Below are 22,104 nucleotides of genomic sequence, written 5' to 3'. Positions count from 1 at the left end.
TGATGGAGATCCATCTGCTCAGGTTACACTTCATTCCCTGCTCGCTCATAGGGTGATTTCACGGCCTGGAGTCATCTCTTGGTGGCTCCTGAGTCCTGACTCCAACACACATGTCTTTATTTGTGTTTGTGTGTTACTGGAAACTTGCCATTTTAGCTAGTCTGACTAGCCAGTAGACTCTGGAGATTTGCTTGTTTCTGACCTCCTCTGCTCAGTGCAGGCACACATAACCGTGCCTAGATGTCTAGGTGGGTGCTGGGGACTTGAACTCAGGTCCCCATGCTTGCAGGAAAAAGCTCTTACCCACTGAGCCATCTCTCCAGCCCCTCCAACATGCATTTCTAATCCTCATGTATTTTTCTCCTTTTCCCTTTTGACTATCTCCAGCAAGGTGAACAGGGACATTAATTGGCCTTTCTCTATCTGCTCTTGGGAACAGTGGAGTCTAATGTCACCTGAGCAAGTGCTAGGAGCCATGCTAAAGCAACACAAATAGGTGCTCTCATTTTACAGACAAGGAAATGGAGGCTCAGAGAGCTTGAGCTACTTGCCCAAGGTCACACAGTGGCAGAGGCAGAAGCTACTGAGTTCCACCTCTCCCGGTCGTCTGACTTGGGGTTGGGAGTTACATCTGGGTGGCCTTCCCCTACCTCGGGCTCTTTGTCATCTACTTCTCACTGGCTCTTTCCCACAGCCGTAGTGAAGAATCCACCCAACAACCTGTGGATCATCGCCGCAGTGCTGGCCCCCATCGCCGTGGTCACTGTTATCATCATTATCATCACCGCTGTGCTCTGTAGGAAGAACAAGAACGACTTCAAGCCAGACACCATGATAAACCTGCCTCAGAGAGCAAAGGTAATGTGGGCATGGGGAGGGCCAGGAGCTTAACCAGAGTCTCCACCAGCCTTTCTCCTGGGCTTCTAAGGTTATCCAGTACCTTCAGAAACATGTCACAACCCCTCATTCCAAAGGAGTGATCGGCATGTAACACACGTTCCTCTGCAGCTCACTCTCTCCCACAGACACTTTCAAGTAGTTGACACTCAGAGGATCTCTCGCCATTACTAGATCCTCTCAAGGAAGAACCATTATTTTACAGAGAAACTGAGGCACCGACAACTGTTAGCAAGAAAGATATGAAAAGAGGTTAGATATCTTTAGTAATTGGACCCCACCTCCCTGTACCAGCGAAAAGTAGCTCCTTCAACTCTGTCCTGGTTCCATGGATAGATAGCAGCAGAAGTGATGGCCAGGCAAAGCCTGCAACTGTCTGAACATCCTAGCCTCCAAGTGAAGGTATTACAAGGTTGGTTTGGGAGGATAACTGGGCCGTGGAGTTGAGGCTCCCAGGAATGAGATTAGTACCCTTCTGACATTAGCCCAGGAGACCCTGGCCTCTTCTACCACATGGACACACAAGAAGGGGGCAGTGTCCAGCCCAGCAGTGAGCACTCACAAAATCCCAGCTATCCTGGCACTAGAACCTCAGCTTTCCAGCCTTAGAACTATATCTGCCTTTTATACGCCTCTTGGTTAATGGTGTTTTGTTGTATTGGCCCAGGTGACCAAGACAAGGTCTCTTGGCTCTTACACAAAACCTCTTTGGGCGCACAGACTCCTAGAAATTTCTCCGCCCCACTAATGACTCTGCTTCTGCCATTGTCATGTCGGACAGGCTATGAGATAGGCTGGCAGCTACCGAATACCAATTCAGTAGCTCAAAGAAAGCCTGGCTTAGAGCCCTGTTCTTCCTCTGTCCCCTGCATGTCTCTTCCCCAGGCACCTCTGGTGACAGGGAGGGTAGTGGATTGAAGGCAGAAAACATCCTGAACCTAATTTTCCAGTCACATAGCTGCTTTCGAACAGTCCCTGTGGTAAATGTCCACTCTGTAATACCCGCTGTTTAAATAACGCCTTACAATCTGCGTCCTTCTAGGTCCGTCACCTCATCTGTTCCTCACGGCTGTCCTGGGAGTTAGGTCACAGTCAGGGCAGGTTCCATTATTCTCACTTAACTGCCAAGAAATCTGGAGAGACACAGGGACTTGTCCAGTCATAGCACAGCAACAGAGAGTGACTAAGGCCTGCATCTATGTGCATGTGTGTGCGCATGCATGTGTGTGTTATATGCACTTGTTAGTGTGGGTGCATGTTCAGTATGTGCATATAGGGACCAGAAGTTTCTATCAGGTGAGGAGGTGTCTTCCTCTCTCACTTGCCATCTTTGTTTCTTCAGTCTCTCTCTGAACCGGAAGCTCACTGAGTGGGCCCACGCTGGCTCGCCAGGGAGCTTCAGGGCCAGCCTGGCTCTGTTGTCCATCCCCTGCCAGCTCCAGGGGCACACATACGTGTCACCACACCCCGCTTTTGTGTGGGCTCTGGAGATCTGAGCAGCAGGCCCTTCCACAACTGAGCCTGCTCCCCAGCCCTCTGGGAGTTCATCCCCCCATTCTCTGCCCACCCACACTCTGGGACTTGGCAGGGTTTCCAATCCTAGCTCTGAACCTTGAAACTCCATCTGGCTACATAGACACGGGACTGCACACCACCCCTCTGACTTCCCACACATTGCAATTTGTGTCAGCCATGGGACTTGCCCTTGGAGGGCCATGCTGGGCTCTGGTCTGTTTGCGTGAGCACAGCTCACTTGAGTACAAGAAATCAAAGGCACTTTTATTCCATAGCAAGCGCTACATCTGTGGGGAAGCCGGAGCCTTATTAGACAGTCCTGTCTCCTGAGGCACCGCCTTCCAGGGAATGTGTTCTGTGTCTGTTGACATAAGATACCTGCTCCCCAGATACAGTGGGGTGCTGGGGAGAAGGGTACAGAGGGAACTGTCAAGCTGTGATAAACGAGACTGCTCCAAGACAGAATATTTCATTTCCGAAATCTGAGCTTGCCTACAATGTGAGTCTTTTTAGACGTAGCAAGTAATTATCAGGATCACAGCTGAGTCCAGGAATGCAAAACGCGCCATACTGGAGCTGGAAAGGGAAACTTTGCGCTAAACCAAAATCTTCATTCATCTGCCGAGATGAGCAGCATCCTCCCTGGCTTGACAGCTCTGGAACCAGAACAGATGAGATGTTGGCACCTCTGTAGAGCTCCTTCCGTGTGCTTACGCCAGGCACCGCGCTCCTGAGAACCAAGCCGACCTACGTCCCATGAGCTGCTTGCTGTGTGCTCTGGTGGGGCTCAGCTGCTTGCCTCTCCCACCGTGAAGGTGGCGGAGACACTTCAATTCCCAAAGCCCCTTTCTTGCAGGAAGCCAGCAGAGTGGAACTGCCTAGCGCCGCAGTCCTGCTGGGGAAGAGTCAGGGACACTGCAGTGACTGAGAGGCAGCTACAAAGAAAGTGTGAGCGGAATTCAATGAATGCCAAGGGGCAAGGCACAATAAGAGAGTGAGCCCTGGGCACCAATCAGTAGCCAAGGCAGATGGCCCCAGGGACATTACTATATCCTTAGAATGCAGGCCGCAGAGCCGGGGAGATCCCGGGCACCTGTAATATACTTAGCATGCTAAGCAGAGGAGGCGAGTGAGGCCGGAGAGGATCATACACCCTCTTCAGAGACAAGGTACACAGACACACCCTGTTGCTATTGTTGTCAGCTAGGTTTGTGCAGGGAGAATGCTGAGACCATGGCATCCTGCTTTTCTGACCTCCTGTCTTCCTTGGTCACCCCTCTTTGTTCTTTGTCAGTGAATCTGCAGCCTTTCCTCTTAGCTCTCCCGTCATAGAAAGAGAACATGGTGGGAACTGTCATCTTTACAAAGTTGCTAGTGCCCACCCAGATGCAGGGTCGGTCCTACAGGGCCTGGCTGACAGAAACTGCTTAGGACAGGTCATTTATCCCCTAAGAACAGCCACTGTTTTCCTGTTTCTCATACACAACCTACGAGACCTCGGCACAGTTATAGGGCCTCTTTGTGCCTCAACTTTCCCATCTGTTCAATGGGGATAGCAGTACTGTTTATGGTAGGCAGGTGTAAAGATCAAGTGGATTGAGGCAGACACATTCCTTTAAGCTCTGCCTGGTCTAGAATAAATGTCACACACAAATTGACTTTTATTGTTTCGTGTACTTTTGTCTTAAAAAGTAATAAAACTGTCTGCCTTTAAAAATTGTTGGGGCCTACTATTACTGGTGGTGTTGGTGTTGGTGGTGTTGGTGTTGGTAGTGGTGGTGGTGGTGGTGGTGGTGGTGGTGGTGGTGGTAAAGGTGGTGGTGGTAAAGGTGGTGGTGGTGGTGGTAAAGGTGGTGGTGGTAAAGGTGGTGGTGGTGGTCAGGACTGAACCAGTGCCTTGTGCATGGGAGGCAGGTGCTCTGCCACTGAACTGTGTATCCCCAGTGTAGAAGTTAGTATTTTGGTTTGGTAAATGTATGGAGCTCACTAGAGCGACATTGAATTACTGAGGATGGACGTTACCAGTGTGTGTCAGATAAGCAAGTGATTGATGTCAGGCAATTTTCAAAAGGTTGGGCCCATTGCCCTGAGAACCAGAAAAGCAAGGAGCTAGGCTTCAGTTTTTATCACTTAGCTGTGTTCTCTTGGGCACCCACTCACCCTCTCTGAGCTTTTGGGGTTTTTTCCTATAACATGAAGACTAAGGTTTACTTTGCTTTCATCTTTCAAAAAGAGGAATCAATGTCTTGTGTGCTGTACCAAACATTTGTGTAATTTTTTAAAATTACTAACTAATTAACTTACTAACATTGTCTACCTTGGAAGCTGTCCTTTCTTAATGTCTCTGTTTTCACACACTCATAAGTGACCCGGACTTCAGAAGTATCCAGTGGATAAAAAGGGTGATACATGAGCAGTAGGCAGAGGGTGAATCCAGGAACCAAGTCATCTTGTCCCCTCTCAGTTCCTGGGAAGTCTTAGCTACTGGAGACGACATCTCATCCCTCCCAGATGAGCCCATGTTGTAAGGGCAGGAACCAGGCCAAGCACAGTAAACAGTGCCGAGTATTTGGCTGTCTGTCTCTTCTCAAAGTTGTCATTGGAGGGCCCTCTCTAGAAGTGTGACTTCAATCTTCCTTCCTTCTCACAGCCCGTGCAAGGCTTTGACTACGCCAAGCAGCATCTGGGCCAGCAAGGGGCAGACGAGGAGGTCATCCCTGTGACGCAGGAAACGGTGGTCCTCCCCATACCTGTCAGAGATACTCCTCAGGAGAGAGAAACGGCCCAGGAGGGGAGCACCATCAAGACGGCTAAGTCTACGGAAACCAGAAAGAGGTAGGCACTGGCCAGGTTCTCCCTCTAGGCAACAAGAGAAATAACTGGCGGTGACCCTCCCGGGAGTTCCTCTGCTCTCTAAAGCCTCCCCTGCTCACCTGGAATACTGAGAAGGAGAGTAAGAGAGAAGAGAAGGCTCAGAATGCCTGCTCCACACACGTCACCTTGTGAGAACTCTTGGTCCATCAGCCATGACATTGGAGAGGTAGCCCTTCTATTTAGGATGACAAATTTGGCTTTGGCACACACTGCTAACGCCTCTAAAAGCGGCGCCTTAGATTCGCGATAGTTGTGTTTTGCCAGAAGTGTCTCATAAAACAACTGCTTTCGGTCAGAATCGCCAGCTGAGGTTTTACTATGAGCAAAGCTCTTGAAACAGTTGAGGACAGTGGCTAACATTAATGTCAGACATGCACGCCCACACCTGTGCCTGCACACATATGAATGCTCACACACATGAAAATGGAAAAAGAAGAAAGGGAGAGGAAAAATAACTAGAGCGCTTTGGCTGGCGTTGAAGGATGGTAAATCTGTGTCAGGTTGGTTCTGCCCCCGAGAATCCTGTCATGGGAGAGACATGGAGACTAACAATTCGAGGTACCCATGGTGGGGTCTGGGGAAAGCACAGTGGTAAAGAGCAGAGACAGCAAAGACCCTCGTTGCCATCCAGGCATTGTCTCAGGCCCTTCCCCTGACTCCGAGGGTGGAGGGGTTGGCGTAGGTGGGATGGGTGAAGGGATCATCTAAGGTGGAGAGAGAAGTGAGGTGAGCGGGGCTTCTGCACATGGCATTTCCCTGGAGCTCGGCCTTCACAGTGGCTTGGACATAGTAAAATATGAGACCAGAAGATGGACTGAAATCCTGGATGGCCTTCACTGCCAGGCTCAGGAGATTGACCTGATTCCACAGGCCACGGGAAGCTACCGACACCTCTTCCAAGGAGCCATGACATCTAGCCCGTACTTCAGGACCATTCTCAAGGTGTTGTAGATGACAGATAGTAAGGATTAGGCAGGAAGACTCATTATAAAGCCTTTGGAATGGCCGTGTAAAGAGGCAGTGAAGTTGGTGGCGGGCCCCATTCGTTAGCTAAAGCAACCTCCTTGGCAACCCATCCTCCCTGCCTCGAAGCACTAGGGAAGCTGGGAGCACTTCCTCCTCCCTGCATCCTTCTCTTCTCGTTCTCTTTATTTAACAGATGTTTGCTGCCTATTTGCAGTTTACCAGGCTCTGGAGCTATCCCAAGGAACAAGACAAACTTTCTATTCATGTGGAAGTCACAGTCTGGACTAGAGTGGAGAGAGAGTCGGGGGGACTGTTTTAGATAGAATAGGGAAGACCTTACTGATTAGTGTCATTAGAAAAAGGTGCCATGGACATGTGTCAGCCATGAGGAGGCTTCCTGGGGGAGGAGGAATGTTCCAAGCAGATGGAGCCGTGTGTGCAAAACCCGGAGGAGGGGAATTCTTGACCTGCCTGAAGAAAAGCAATGTGGTCAAGAAGGCTGGTGTGTATTAGTGAGGAAACAGCAGCAGATGCATCAGGAAAGCTGCCTGTAGCTGGTCATGTCAGGTCTTAGAGACCAAAGTCAGACTGGGGTTTGGATTGTAGATGAAGATCAGAAGTCATGGGCAGGTTTGAGAAGAGGATGTCATGCTGGGATGGATTAAAGGTTGGCTACGCGTGGATTCACAGGAGAAGGAAACCCCAGGAGGCCCAGGCAAGAGACAGTAAGCACTGTGGTGCAATGGCTGGACTGTACTGTGAAGGAAGCTGGCCTTAGGCTGCCATAGGCTTTGGAAATGAGTGAAGTGCGTTTGCCGTGTGTTTGTTTAGTGAAAGCTGGAAGGAGATCAGCTTATCTGTCCCCAGTAGATACACAAACGGCAGTGCTAGAGTCATTCATTGTATGAGTCTGGAGTCCACAGGAGAGGCTCAGAGTAAAGATACAGTCATGGGAGTTGGTGGAGTTTTGTTTTCCTACGAGACTGGGAAGACTCATCCAGGATGGGGGAGACAGAGAAAGGAAGCGCTCAGAGAACTAAGCTTTGGAAGCATCGCAGTGGTTAGAGGTGTCGATGATGAGCCAAAGTCAGCACAGCAAAGGGAAGATGCAAAATAGGATGAGATGAAGACAAGGAGAGAAGTCAAGAAGTCAAGAGACAAAGTAATCTGAGGACAAAGGGACCCCACTGTAGATCATTAGCCTCCATGTCTCTCCCATCTCCAAATTCCTGGGGGCAGAATTCCACACGACACATTTTTACAGTCCTCCTAATGCCAGCAGAGTTGTTTCCTTTCTCTTTTTTCTTTTTTTATTTTCATGTGATATATGGTGTGCACTTGCACGAATGTTCAAATGTGTGTAGGCACAGGCGTAGGTATGTGTGTGTATGTGGAGGTCTGAGGTTAATGTCAGCCACCATCCTCAACTGCTTCAAAGAGTTTTGTTCATAGGAAAAGCTCCGTGTGAAGTCAAGCAACAGAGTTGTGTTTTATTCCAGAAGCTACTGGTACCTTAAAATGAAGTAAAGAGCAGAGCGGTGGATTTCACCTTATGTGCAAAATAAAGTTGAAGGCATAAATTAGTCACCTATAGCCCCATAACAAAGCCCTCCAACACTTCGATGCTTAAAACAAACCGCCATTTGTTCAGTTCATGATTCAGGTGGGCCAGTAGCTTGAGCTCTGCTGATGGCTCTTCTGGTCAGAGCTGGCCAATGTTATCTGGAATTAGCAGCACACCGATCAGGTGATAGAAATTGAGTCAAGCAGGCCGCCTTGTTGCCAACAGCCTTGTCTGAGGGGGCCCAGGACACGAGTCCTCTCTCCACGTGGGCTCATGTTCCAGCAGACCAATTCCATTGGGCTTTTCACAAGGGGGTTCCAAGGGTTCAAGGGCAGCAAGAAAACAGCCCCCCATGCAAGCATTTCTCAAGTCTTCTGTCATGTTCCTTTCCTTCCTGTTGGCCAACCAAGTCATGTGGTCAAGTTCTGAGACACTGTCGAAGACTTCACAAAGTTTGGTTGAACGGAGGGATGAACAGAGCTGGCATCATTACTGCAGTGGTCTCTCCAGCATAGGAGAGCGAGCAGAGCCGAATGGAAACACAGCAGGCAGATGGTATTCCTAGAGGACACAGCCGCTGTGTGGCTCATAGCGTTACTCTCTTGCTGATCCTTGCCAAGCACAATAAAGTCAGGCTGGCAACTTTTCACCCATTTACAAGGAACTGAAAAGGAAGACTTACTAAATTAAGATATTGATGCAGCTCTTCCAGGAAGAATAAAAATTCTTTCCTCCCTATTCAGATTGAATAATTTAAATCCTACAGAGATTGATTTTTGAAATTTGTTTGAAAACAAGCATTTCTCCTTGACTAAGCAAGGATTCACCTCTTGATAATAAAGTTCAATTATGTGTTCCCATTTTTATTAAGAAATGCTCGCTTATGAAATAAAGAGAAAGGGAGCAATTTCCACACTGCAGCATGATTTCTGCATCTGCTCCTTTATTTTATCATAAAAATGTAATTTTACTAAAGGCGGGATATAACATTGCCCAGACTGTTACATAAACCTCATCTCTGTTCATCTGTGTCTGATCATGGAAGTCTAAGATCATTTGTGGAGATTGTGTATATTCATGTATAGTACATGTGTGTTTGAGTGTGTGCATGTGTCCACATTCATGTGGAGGCAGGTCAAGGTCAGGTGTCTTCCTATCTTCCTCCATGGCTCTCCTCCTCTTCCTTTTTTTTTTCACTGAACTCCGTGCTGGGTAGATTAGTTGCCCATCGAGCCCTAGGGATGTGCAGGTCCCTGCCCTTGCACTAAGATACACACCACCAAACTCAAGTTCTCTTGCTTTTATGGCATGCGCTTTACCAATTGAGCTTCCTCCCCAGACTTATTTAACTACCAAATCTAAGATCAAACCCATTATGAATCAGGTTTCTGATGTTCCCATTTTACCACATCAATTTCTACATTCTGGCTTCCTGTGGACTGACTGTAAGCCCTTTCAAAATGGATTTGCTAGATTAACCCCCCAAATTTGCAAGTGAAAAAAATCAATGATTTAATAGTTATTTGATATTCTCAAATTTTTAAAGATTCCTTAAAAACAGAAGTCTGATCGGTTAGTCACTGTTGGCCTGCCTGATAGGCAGTGTTCAGGTCCCCTTCCTCCTGTCTGGAGACTTGGTGATGCTGTTTTGTTCATTTGTGGTTGGGATTGATGGGCCAGGTCAAGGTTGATGGGTAGTCAACCTCATAGGACAGTCATCTGGAAAGGATTCTTACGCTACTGATGAGTCATACTGTTTAGGAGTTGGTTAGTCCCCATACAAGCCCACCTCTGCCTGCAGGTCCGGAAAAGGACCGTTGAGCTCTGTCATCTTAGGTCTCAGTGTCTCCGCTGACTTGTACTTGCTTTGATTAGTGCCATGTGCACACATACGCTACACACACACTTTTTGTTTTTGGCCAGGAGTTTGGAGTTGGATACTCACTGTAAACAGAGGTATATAGACAGAAGCAAAGAACAAAGCAGATTGGAATTTTGCCCACAGAGAGGTGCTTGATGTCACCTTTCTCAGAGTGAGAGAAACACCAGAAGATTCTCTCAAGATCAAATGGGGAAAGGGAATTAAAATGTTACAAAAATCACTAAGTAGCTTATACAAAGGTAAAATAGGTTACCCTCCCCCACCCTCCCTAGAGTTAAATGAAAATCTTTTTATCCAATAAAGTCAGCTGGAAAGTAGGTGCTGTTAGCTCTCAGATTCCAGAAACAATTCAAGGGTGTGTGTCTCCTGTCTGTCTATCTATATGTCTCTATGTATGTGTGCCTTTTCCCCACAACCAGCATTCGGTGCTCAAATAGCTGGTGTGATATATATATATATCACTAATATGCAATATATTATATGATATATATAAGTATACATTCAATCACTTAATGCCTCACCCGTATTTCCCACCTATAGTCTTTGTAGCACCAATGTGGCAAATTGTTGAAATTTTTTTCAGCCACATAAGTTAGAAGATTAAGTGAAACAAGCTGAATCCAGGACAGAATTGATCAAAGCCTTTGATATGCTACCACAGTTAGCGGTAGCCAAAGAAGGAACGCAGTGAGCATTTCCCAAGCCCTGTGAGCAAATGTTTAGTTCTTGTGTGCTACATAACATGCTTGGCAGGTGCCGCCTCATCCCAGACATCCAAACCTTCAGTCTTGGTGACTTGTAGAGTTCTGTCTTACTTAGGGTTTCTATGGCTTCAATGAAACACCATAACAAACAAAACAAGTTGGGGGAAAAGGGTTTGTTCCACTTACACTGCTGTTTATCACCGAAGAAGTCAGGACAGGAAGTCAAGCAGGGCAGAAACCTGGAGGCAGGAGCTGATGCAAAGGCCATGGAAGGGTGCTGCTTACTGGCTTGCTCCCCCTGGTTTGTTCAACCTGTCTTCTTATAGAAGCCAGGGATGGCACCACCCACAATGGGATGACCCCTCCGTGATCAATCACTAGTTAAGAAAATGCCCTACAGCCAGATCTCATGGCGGCCTTTTCCTCTGTTGAGGTTCCCTCCTTTCAGCTAACTAGTTTGTGTGTAAAGTTGACCATAGGACTCGTCAGCACAGGTGCCAACATGTGCAGAACTGAACATTCTAAACCCACACAGGTGGTGGGAGAGGAGGAAGAGGAGTGTGCTGGGATGCACAGCTTCCCCCAATGACCAAGGCGTTGATTCCATTCAGTGTTCCATTGCAAGCGTTAGTTTGTCTGTATTTTCTAAATGTGGGCGACTGACGGTAGAAGTCCAAGAGATGGCATCTGTCCCCTCATCGTCTTCCACACAGGGAGGCCAGTATTTCTGCTCAGTCTGTCCCCAGGTAGGCTGTGAGGTCCGAGGGAGAGCACACTCCAGAGACAGCAAAGTCTCGAGAGCCCATTTCCCCACAGAGTTCTGGAGGTGAGAGTCCAGTCCTGCAGAAGGATGAAGGCGCTATGACTTGCTCCCATCTGAGGTTGCTGCCTGAGACATGTTCCGGGGTTAGGTGACTTGGCATTGCCTTCCTTAGCCTTGGAAACCACTCTTGGCTTCCGTGACATTCACACTCCTTGCTTTCTGACCAAGGTGGACCACCTCCAAATCAGGGATCATTATTGTGACCAGGGCCCAGGCTTGGAGGCACTCAACATAGTCCCTGGCACACAGTAGGCACCCCAGCTGTTTGCCCTCAGATGTCAATAGACTCGTCTGCCCGGTGTGATGCTCTGCACAGAAAAAAGGCAACAGGAGGTTTTCCCTAGAGAAATGTGCAGCTCAAATCAGTGCTTCAGAACACACATAGTAGGTAGTCAGGAGTGTTCAAGTGTGACTAGCAGACAGAGTGGAGACCCCATAATGGGAAGACTATATCTGTACTGGCCACGTAGGTCTGTGCTGTGGTGAACAGCCAAAGAGGACCATGTTTTATGCCTGGCTGAAGATGCTCATGTGAGCAAACACTCAGCATCCAGAGAGCTTGTGAAAGGAGGGTGTGTTACACAGCCAATGTCACTACTATCTCTGCAGTCACCGAGATAGGTGGTGGATTAATGAAACAGAGCTCGGATCAAAAGCCAGGCTCATCGAACTTGTCTAGAGAGCCTAAAACAGCAAGTGTACTTCCGGACAACCGGCTACCCCGCCTGTGAGCGAGCATGGGTGCATGTGGGTGGCTTTTGTTTCTTTTGTCTCTTGTATCATTTCTTCTTTGCCCCTGAAACAGGGAATGAAAAAGCCTGCAGACATAAACTATACAAATAACATAACCTTGAGAGGAGGCTGTTCTTGTCGAAACTTACTGTCTACCCTGTTGCTATGGTTACTTCCAGCAGGTCGCCCAGTGAGAATGGTTCTGTCATCAGCAACGAATCAGGGAAGCCCAGCTCGGGGAGGCGCTCACCCCAGAACGGAATGACACAGCAGAAAGTGACAAAGGAGGAGGCCAGGAAGAGAAATGGTGAGAAGTCTCCCCACCAAGTACCTCTCCAATCCCTCCCGTGTAAGCACACACATGCTTGCACACGTATGCACTCACCGTGTGCTCACTCTGGGCCTCTCTATCCTGCCCCATGAGGCCTGGAGGCAGCTGTGAGGTGCTGAGTGATTTCTGTATCCTTCTCCGAGTCAGCTTCAGTTCCTCCAGTGTAAAGAAAGGCACACTTCCTGAGGAAAACATCTTCTTAGAACACAGTGATGCTTGCTTCGGCCTTTTTCTCATTCTTGGGCGAAATGACATGACTTCCAACGCCAAGGCCAACAAACAGATGGATCTCCAAAATGCTGCCCATCTTGGAAGGTTTCTCCCAACTTCCTGCCCTTAACCCCTTAACAAGTCCCAGGGGCTTCATTGTGTGCCTGTGAATCCAGATACTGAAAATTTAACTAACAGGTCTATCATAAAAACAAACAAACAAATAAATTATATTATAAAAAACAAATCAGCCTTGCTGGGCATGCTGTTGTATCCGACTGTAATCCCAGCTACTCAGAAGCAGGAAGCAGAAAGCTCAGACATTCGAGGCTGACCTGTACAAATTAAACATCATAGCGGCCAAGTGCACCCCCTAATCAATTAGTTAATTAATTTAGCTGTGTGACTGATTCTGCTGGGATACTCAGGCAGTTCATTTCACTCCTAAAGTAAGAGTTTAGAAAGGACATGGTTGATATATATTTGACGGGATCGGGAGGTGGACCGAAGGATGGAAGAAACCAGCACTGAGTGGGACTGTGGAGACATCTTCCTTCACATGGCCAGGCTACAAAAAGAACTGAGCGCTCTGTCTGTGAATATGGCCCCCGTGGAATACTGAGACACTACTGCCGAGTGGTTTAGTGTCCAATCTAGAGGCAGGGTAGCTAAGATTAATTAATAAATGTTGATGTACAGACTGTTCTTGTTTTCTGCCAGGCTTATTGCATCCATGGCTTCTACTCTTGTTCTCTGGTGAACTCGAAAAACACACTGTTCTGCCAGCAAAGTGGCTGGCATGGGTTTTTGTGGTCCCCTGGTCTCATTAGTTAGCCTAGCTGCATGATAATTTTAGAGCCTATTTCACGAAGATGTTTAAATCTAAGTGAGAAGGTTGGGTATAACAGGTAGGCTTTTGAAAGAAACAAAACAAAACAAAAAACAGCGTGAATGGCAGGTGTGGTGACTCGTGACTGTAATCTCAGCACTTGAGAAGCTGAGGCAGGAAGATTGCCATGAGTTCAAGAATACCTGCCTCAGTAAATAAATAAATAAAAACAAGTCAAATGTTTTTCTTACCAAGCGCAGGTACTTGAACTTCTAAACTAAATGCAATATTATATCTAGGAAAGGGGGTACTAAAAGGAATATGGGTGAGGGGTTTCTTACAGGAACAAAAAGGACCCCCAGACAGCTGCATCACCAAAGCCCATTATAGCACGGGTGACAGCTCACAAGGCAGGGGACCCGGAGCACACTGCACAGCCTGCAGGCAGCTCAGCAGCTGAAGACTGTCCCTTCCAAGAGACTCAAACTGCCAGGCAGCTCCGCTGGTTTCTGCTTCCTCCAGGCAGCCCATCTGGTCCTCAAGTCTTTGCAGCTTGGCTCACCTGAGAGTGACTCTCGGCGGTCTTTATTGTTTACTGTCGCGCGCGAGAGAGAGGAGCCTAGTGAATCTGGTCGGTTTCAGGAACTTCTTGAAGCTATTTTGAGTTACCCACAAACTAGAGACCTAAAATGACAGTCTGCATTATCATTTTGTATAATGTCTGTGGGTCAGAAACTTACTAGGAGCTGGCCAGGGTGTTCTGACCTGGGGTGTGGCATGCAATCACAGTCACGTTGGCTTGGGCTATAGTGATAAAAAGATGGCTCATTCCCGTGTCTGCTGGTGGGAGGCCACCTCACGTTTCCACGGGGCTGCTTGAAGAGCCTCAGAACGTGGTCAGTGGTTTTTCTGAATAAGTGACTCAAGAGAGAACCAGGTGGAAGCCATCGTGTTATTTTCTAACTAAGGCTTGGAGGCAATGCACTGTCGTTATGTGACCATCATTTCCCTCTTGCTTGCAAAGCTCAGCAAGCAAGCTTTGCTTATATCACTGTAGGTATTCGTATCAGGTAGTGAGAATGGGAGCATCTTGGAAACCCGCTGCTATGGAAGGCCTTTGCAGCAGTTGACAGGAAGTGGCTGCTGAAGGTGGCCACGCACATATTACATAGTAAAACGACCCTGTAAAAATGCATGTGCATCTAGTGACCCTTCTGATAGACACGCCCCTCTCTCAGTGGCTGCTTAGTGACCTGGTATTTACACACCAACCTACGAAACCTTTAAAATGTTCAGCTATGACCCATGGTTAGTCTATAAGTCATCTTAGCTGCTACTTCCTTGGTTGAACTTGACAGATCTTCTGCAATTGTAATGGACAGAATGATCTATGAGCTGTATTTCTTGATAATTTAAATAACATCTCAAGTCTCTTGAGCAGGTAAGAGGAAAGATGAACACACTTCGGCTACATTCATATTTTATGTAATACCTATTTTGCTTCCAAGATGCCTACTAATTCAGTTGCTTAAACAGACCTGATTTATCTTACTGTCGTTCTTATGCCTGCTTCATGAGAAAACCGTTTAAAAGACAAGTAAATCGGCTAGATATGGCTGGACCTGGTGCAACTTCTGTCAGTTTAGTTATGGAAGCACGAAGCCAACTTGTCTCTTGCAGCCGTAGCTGCAGAATGGTTTGTCAGATGGGAGAATTAATTCTCCCACGCGTAGGAGGCAACGAGTCTGTGGAATTAGCGGAGTAGTCTGTGGCTGTGCGCTAGTCTCTTTGGTGGCTGTTTCACGGCCCTCTTTTGTCATAGACAAGAAAAGAATGAAAGAGCTAAGTTGTTTGAGGAACAGCCTTCAGAAGGAGAAACAGAGCAACTGAAAGCAGGACGCGCAGCTAACGACCCAGGAAACTTGTCGTTTACCGCGGTGCAAAATGTGACAGCTTCGTCAGCAGAGACCAGACTGACGGCTGTTATTGTAGCCGCGACCAGACTGAGATAGATGTGGAGCTTGGCCAAATTTGCTTTTCTCATTTCTATAAACATAGAGAACAAATTTGCTTTTTATTGATTTCAAATGTGTTCTATCCTCATTTTGAAAGAATTTTTTTCTTTCTGTTTAAGTGCAAACTTGACAATTCTTCCTTACCCACTGATAATACAATAACTGGATAAGTAGTACAGACCTTAAATTTTTCATATATATATATATTTAATTTTTTTAAAAAACTATCTTTTCTCATTTTACATGCCAAATCCCTTTCCCACTCCCTCCCCTCCTGCTGCTCCCTCCACTGTTCCACCCCCTTCCCACTTCCTATCCTATCCCCCATCCACTCCTCAGAGAGGCTAAGGCTTCCCATGGGAAGTCAACAAAGTCTAGCACATTGCTTTGAAGCAGGACCAAGGCCCTCCCCCTATATCTAGGCTGAGCAAGGTATTCCTCCAGAGAGAATGGGTTCCAAAAAGCCAGAACAAGCAGTACGGACAAATCCTGGTCTCACTGTCAGTGGTCCCAACAGTCTGCCCCAGCCTTATAACTGTCACCCACATTCAGAGGGCCTAATTTGGTCTTATACTGGTTCCCTCACTGTCAGACCAGAGTTGGAAGGCTTCCATTAGCTCAGGCAAGCTGTTTCAGTGTGTCCCCCCATCATGGTCTTGACCTCTTTGCTCATATTCTCACTCCTCCCACTCTTCAGCTGGACTTTAGGAGCTCAGCCCAGTGCTCCACTGCAGGTCTCAGCCTCTGCTTCCATCAGTGGCTAGATGAAAGTTCTTTAGTGACATTTAAGATAGTCATCACTCTGACTACAGGGCAAGGCCAGTTCAGGCCCCCTCTCCACTATTGTTTAGGATCTTAGCTGGGATCATCCCTGTGGATTCCTGACAATTTCCCTAGTGCCAGGTTTCTTGCTAGCCCCATAATGGCTCCCTCAATCAAGATATCTCTTTCCTTGTTCTCTGTCTCTGTCCTTCCTCCATCTTGACTATCCCATTCCCTCTAGTTCTCCTCCCCCTCCCCTTCTCTTCTCTCCTCCCCTTCCACTTTCCCTTCTCCTTCCACCCCCATGTTCCCAATTTTCTAAGGAGATCTTGTCTATTTCCCCATCCCCAGGGGATCTATGTATGTTTCTCTTAGGGTTCCCCTTGTTACTTAGTTTCTTGGGGTCATGGACTATAGACTCCTTATCATTTGCTTTACAGCTAGTATTCACCTATGAGTGGGTACATACTATGTTCATCTTTCTGGGCCAGGATTACCTCACTCAGGATAGTTTCTTCTAGTTCTACCCATTTGCATGCAAATTTCAAGATGTCATTGTTTTCTGCTGCTGACTAGTTCTCCATTGTGTAAATGTGCCACATTTTCTTTATCCATTCTTCAGTTGAGAGGCCCATAGGTTGTTTCCAGGTTCTGAATATTACAAATAGTGCTGCTATAAACATAATTGAACAAATATCCTTGTAGCATGGTTGAGCATCCTTTGCGAGTATGTGATAATGCTGGATCCTGAGGTAGGATGATTCCTGATTTTCTGAGAAACCGCCATACTGATTTCCAAAGGGGCTGTACAAGTTTGCATTCCCACCAGCAATGGTTGAGTGTTCCCCTTACTCCACATCTTCTCCAGCATAAGCTAATATTGGTGTCTTCAACATTCTTAGCCATCAGGGAAATGCAAATCAAAACGACTCTGAGATACCATCTTACACCTGTCAGAATGACTGAGATCAAAAACACCAGCCCTTAAATGTAAAGGTGAACCATGAGCAGAATCCAGTCCTACAGTTCCCTACATCCTAAAACCCATGTGTTCTGCCTGCTTTAGTGACAGCAAGTGATGAAGAGGAGGGAGCGGGTCTCTTCGACAGTGCAGGCAAGGCGCCAGCAGATCCCTTTGACACATCCTCTGGATCCGTGCAGCTGATAGCCATCAAACCGTCCGTTCTGCCCGTAGTGCACCCTGCGGCAGACAGGGGGCAGGAGTCCTCAGCGGCACTCAATGGTGAGGTGAGCACCCGTGACCTGCGTGGAGAGTCCAGCTGGAGCACGGGGTTTTCAGTGGCCCCTCAGCGTGTGGCATGCAGCTTGTGTCCGGCCTCAGGCTGTGGGGGGCATTTGTACTCCTGCATGCACCAGGCCTCAATGATACAAAATACAGATCATCCAGAGTGAGTTTGTTCATGGCATTTTCCACCTGCAGTGAAAAGCTCAGAGCAAACCTTCACAACCTGGCGATTAGAAAAGCAGGTATCAGAAGGCCTCCTTTCCCCACCCTCCTGAGTGCGGTCTGCAGCCTGGACATTCCAGGGCCCATTAGATCCATGTTGTGGGGGTAATAGGAGGAGGGCGAGCTGAGAGGAAATGAGAATGCACTGTCGTTTGGGCAGGGAGCTGGCCACTAGAGACTCTGAAATGACATCGATTTCTATTAGCAAGCTCGAAATAGCCCCATGGTTGCTGTCTGGGTGGTGTCAATGTCAATCAACTTTCCTGGGGAGCTGATGAATTGGTGAGTGCTTGTCATGAAAGCCCGAGACCAGCACCCACTGAAAAGTGGGGCACACCAGTGCCATCCGTCATTTTAGCACTGGGGGACAGACAGGTGGATCCGGGGGCTCATCGAGCAACCAGTCTGGTTGAATCTGTGATGAGATTTAAAACATCTGTCCATCTGTGAGAGATTTTATCAAAGAAAATTAGAGATAATAGATGATAGATAATAGGTGATTGATCAATAGGTAAGGGAGAGGAGTGTTAACTCGCACAAAGAACAGGAAATTGGGTTGAAAACATCATTTCTCTATCTTCCTTCAGCAGTAGAATTATCAATGAGATAAAAAAAAGTGTTTATGAATCTTTACATATGTTCACATGGGGTCACTTTGCATGTTTATGTTATACATGTATGCACACATGTATGAATCTTTACATATGTTCACATGAGATCACTTGTGCATGTTTATGTTATACATGTATGCACACATGTATGAATTTTTACATATGTTCACATGGAGTCACTTGTGCATGTTTATGTTGTACATGTATGCACACATGTATGAATCTTTACATATGTTCACATGGGGTCACTTTGCATATTATGTTATATATGTATGCACACATGTGTATACACACAGCTTTTCCTGATGCTAAAGCATTGGGTTGATTGTTCTTTTCATTTCTACCCTGCTATTGTCACCTGAAGCTGTTGGGAAATTCGCAAGGCCTAAAGCTTCTTTCTTATCACACTCCAAGGGACCTGCTACAGCCCTGTACAGCTGGGCATCACAAATGCACACCGGGGCTTCTTTCCCACAGCCAGGACACTCGTGGCAGTGCTGTGTGCACCTCTATGTGTGCTGCAGGAAGGACCTCTTTTCTGAGCAGAAAGCCTGGACTGGCCTTACGCTGTGATGGGCTGAGGTTCCGTTACACACTTCATCAGCAACACTTCTGCCCCAGCTTCTGTATTTTCAGTCAGAAACTGAAGGCTGAAGGGTGGGTGCTGGCTCAAGGGCACATTGATAGCGGGAGTTCAGTTGCCCTGACTCTTGGAGAGCACTTCTTTCTTCTCCTAACTTATACTCAAGTCCATCACTAGAAACAGTGTTGTGCTTAGAAAGTGTGGCCTCGAGAGCTGTCTTGCCAGAGGTGGAGTTCCAGCTTGTGCACTCACTGTCTCTGTGTAAGCAAGTGAGCAGTGAGGAGAATCCTTCGCGCCTCACACCCCCATCCGCACAGTGGGCCGCTATCCAGAAAGCGACAGTGACTAACACATAAACAAACTCTTTGTTATCATTACTAACATTTTGTTTCATTATTATTCTTTTTTCTAATGAGAAAGAATTAATTGGTCACAATGTGTCCTTCCTGTTCCTTAGCTCTGTAATCTTCCCTGAGACACAGTGTGTCCCCTGCCTTAATGCACACACAAGCCTCTGGAGTTGTGTCCCCTCCCCTTATGCACACACAAGCCTCTGGAGTTGTGTCCCCTCCCCTTATGCACACACAAGCCTCTGGAGTTGGGTCCCCTCCCCTTATGCACACACAAGCCTCTGGAGTTGGCACTAATGCACAATTAACTGTTGTTTGCCTAGTTAAGGCTCTCATTATGGCCACCATACCTGGGTCTCTTTGTCCCAGCCTAATGATAGAACATCATACAAACAGACTCTGAAATCTGGGCAGATCCCTCTCTCCAGACCCAGCTCCCTGTCACATGGGGAGAACACGTGCAGACCCTCATTCAGAAATGGCTCCATGCTACACTCGGGCAGTCAAAGGAATGGGCCTTGCTGGCACCCCTCCCTAATTTGCTGTCTTGCAGAGCTTGGCATAGATTGCAATGTAATTCTTCTCCCTTCCCTTAGGGATGGCTGATTTACACATAAGTGAGGGAGAAGGGTAACCCAAGGCCACGTTTCTCTTTTATGAATTACAGGGAATTCTTTTAAAGGTTATTTTAAAGAAAACGTAGGACATTTAGCCACACAAACTTTCATAGCAATCTCTGTCTCTTAAAAAAGTCATGGGTTTACAGAACTACCTTTCCTGGGCAAGCGGATCATATGGAAAATCCCCTAAAGCGGAACATTTGTTCTACATTCCAACCACATCCATCCCAATCCACTTTGAGACTCATCCAGAGAGCCCCAACTAAGCAGACAGAGGAAGCCAGAGGTTATTCAGAACTAGAGCTGGACTCAGGGCACCAAGATCTAGCCAGGCAGCTGGGCTCCCACACTGAAGAACCACATGGTATAGGCAGAGTAGGGACCAAGACAAGAAAGGCTCTTAGCTAAGGGTATATGACAGGCATAGGACCACAGCAGGGAGATGTGGGAAGCAAGGATGTAAGATACTTCATTGAGTGCCAGATCCATTTTATATGAGGGTGATAGACGAGGGGCTTTTACGTCAGGTCACAATTTCCAGAAAAGCTCCCCCCTACTTCACTTCTGGTCTTTTTGGTCAGCTGACCGTAGACATAAAGCTTCTTGTCTATTGCCATGCGGACTCAGGTGTGGTCCTGAGACTCCCTTCTCCCTCTCTCTCTCCTCCAAGGTGAACAAGGCTCTGAAGCAGAAATCAGACATCGAGCACTACCGGAACAAACTGCGCCTGAAAGCTAAGAGGAAGGGGTATTACGACTTCCCTGCAGTGGAAACAAGCAAAGGTCTGACAGAAAGGAAGCAGATGTACGAGAAAGCCCCAAAGGAAGTGGAGCACGTTTTGGAGCCAGACCCGGAAGTGTGTCCTCCCTTCGCAGAGTCTAAAAACAGGTAGCAGTGTACTTTGTGTCCCCACATCACATGTGGGACAAGGGCAGAGAACACCTTGGGCATTGTACCCATGCTCCCTTGATCTCACCTTGGGACTTTGATCTTTGCAAGCCTTTGATCTGGGCCCCACATGCATGTGCTCAATAATGAGTCTTGAAGCTGCTATAAAAAAAATTCTGGGGCAGACAACCCCAATTGTCCCTTAGCTTAATGGTATTTTCAAGCCATGGCTATTTCAGAGCTGGGTGAAACGCAATTATCGCCTGCCTAGTGATGCAATCAGATCAAGGGGCATTGCATTGTTCGATTGTGCGAGTGGTTCCTGCACAGGAAGGCAATTTTCTTTTTTTTTTTAAAATATTTATTTATTTATTATGTATACAATATTCTGTTTTGCGTGTATGTCTCCAGGCCAGAAGAGGGCACCAGACCTTATTACAGATGGTTGTGAGCCACCATGTGGTTGCTGGGAATTGAACTCAGGACCTTTGGGAGAGCAGGAGATGCTCTTAACCACTGAGCCATCTCTCCAGCCCCCAAGGAAGGCAATTTTCATGCCTCACCTTTCCATCAGCTTTAGTAAGTGCCTATCACACTGAGGCTCAGCACTCCGTGCCAGCCCGTCTCATTTGTTCATAGATCTGTTTAGTTATTTGACACTTGTCAGCTGGTGAGTATCAGACAGTAGTCAACGTGATGGATGCTTGATGGAACATAAGCTCTGAGGAAAGAAAAAGAGGAACACCCACAAAGTGTGACCACAAACCTGAGGTGCTTTCAGTGTGAGCTGCTGTAGCTTTAACGGTGCCTGGCCCACTGAGGTCGAGCTAGGCCAAGTGGATTGAATTGCTGTCTCTCTACCTGTTCTTCGCTTCTGTAACAAAAATACCTGAGATCTGGCAATTTAATATAATATAATAATATATTATAATATATATAATATAATCAGCTGAAGTTCATTTTCTAACAATTCCACTGGCTAGGAAGTTCAAGATCAAGGTGCCAGAACCTGGTAAAGGCGCTCCTGCTGTGTTAGCACACGGTGGAGGATGGAAGGGCAAGGAGGAAGATGCGGGCTGAACTCATTCTTCTACAGTGCTCTTTGTGTTAATCACTGTTCTATTGCTGGAATGAGACACCATGACCAAGGCAGAGTTTCTAAAAGGAAGCATGTAGCTGGAGACTTGCTTATAGTTTTAGAGAGCTAGTCCATGATCATCATGGCAGGAAGCAGGCAGACATGGTGTCGGAACAGTAGCTGTGGTGCTTTACATCAGATCTGTCAACAACAAGCAAACAAAAAGAGAGAGCCTGGGTCTGGCATGGGCTTTTGAAGCCTCAAAGTCCACTCCTAGTAACACACTGCCTCCAACAAGGCCACACCCACTCCAACAAGGCCACACCCATTCCAACAAGGCCACGCCCCCTTATCCTTCCCCAACAGTTCCACCTACTGAGACCAAACAAACGTATGAGTTTG

At 47.2% G+C, this 22,104-nt stretch overlaps 1 protein-coding gene across 4 annotated transcripts in view; it reads left to right on the top strand.

Annotated features, from left to right (window-relative positions):
- Positions 1 to 22,104, top strand: part of Kiaa1549l (KIAA1549 like) — a 269,359-nt gene that overhangs the window by 188,504 nt on the left and 58,751 nt on the right. For 3 of the 4 annotated variants that reach the window (XM_041678799.1, XM_041678798.1, XM_041678797.1), the window contains 5 exons: positions 695 to 858; positions 5,063 to 5,247; positions 12,137 to 12,264; positions 17,171 to 17,352; positions 20,407 to 20,624. In XM_041678799.1, coding sequence (XP_041534733.1) covers positions 695 to 858; positions 5,063 to 5,247; positions 12,137 to 12,264; positions 17,171 to 17,352; positions 20,407 to 20,624 — 877 coding nt within the window. The remainder of the gene's footprint in view (positions 1 to 694; positions 859 to 5,062; positions 5,248 to 12,136; positions 12,265 to 17,170; positions 17,353 to 20,406; positions 20,625 to 22,104) is intronic. The other variant, XM_041678800.1, reaches the window with a different exon arrangement.

The sequence above is a fragment of the Microtus oregoni genome, unplaced genomic scaffold, assembly GCF_018167655.1.
Source record: "Microtus oregoni isolate MIOR12 unplaced genomic scaffold, Mior012 000031F_ref0000149, whole genome shotgun sequence".
NCBI classification, from domain to species: Eukaryota; Metazoa; Chordata; class Mammalia; order Rodentia; family Cricetidae; genus Microtus; species Microtus oregoni.
This window is presented reverse-complemented; position numbering and strand designations above follow the sequence as displayed.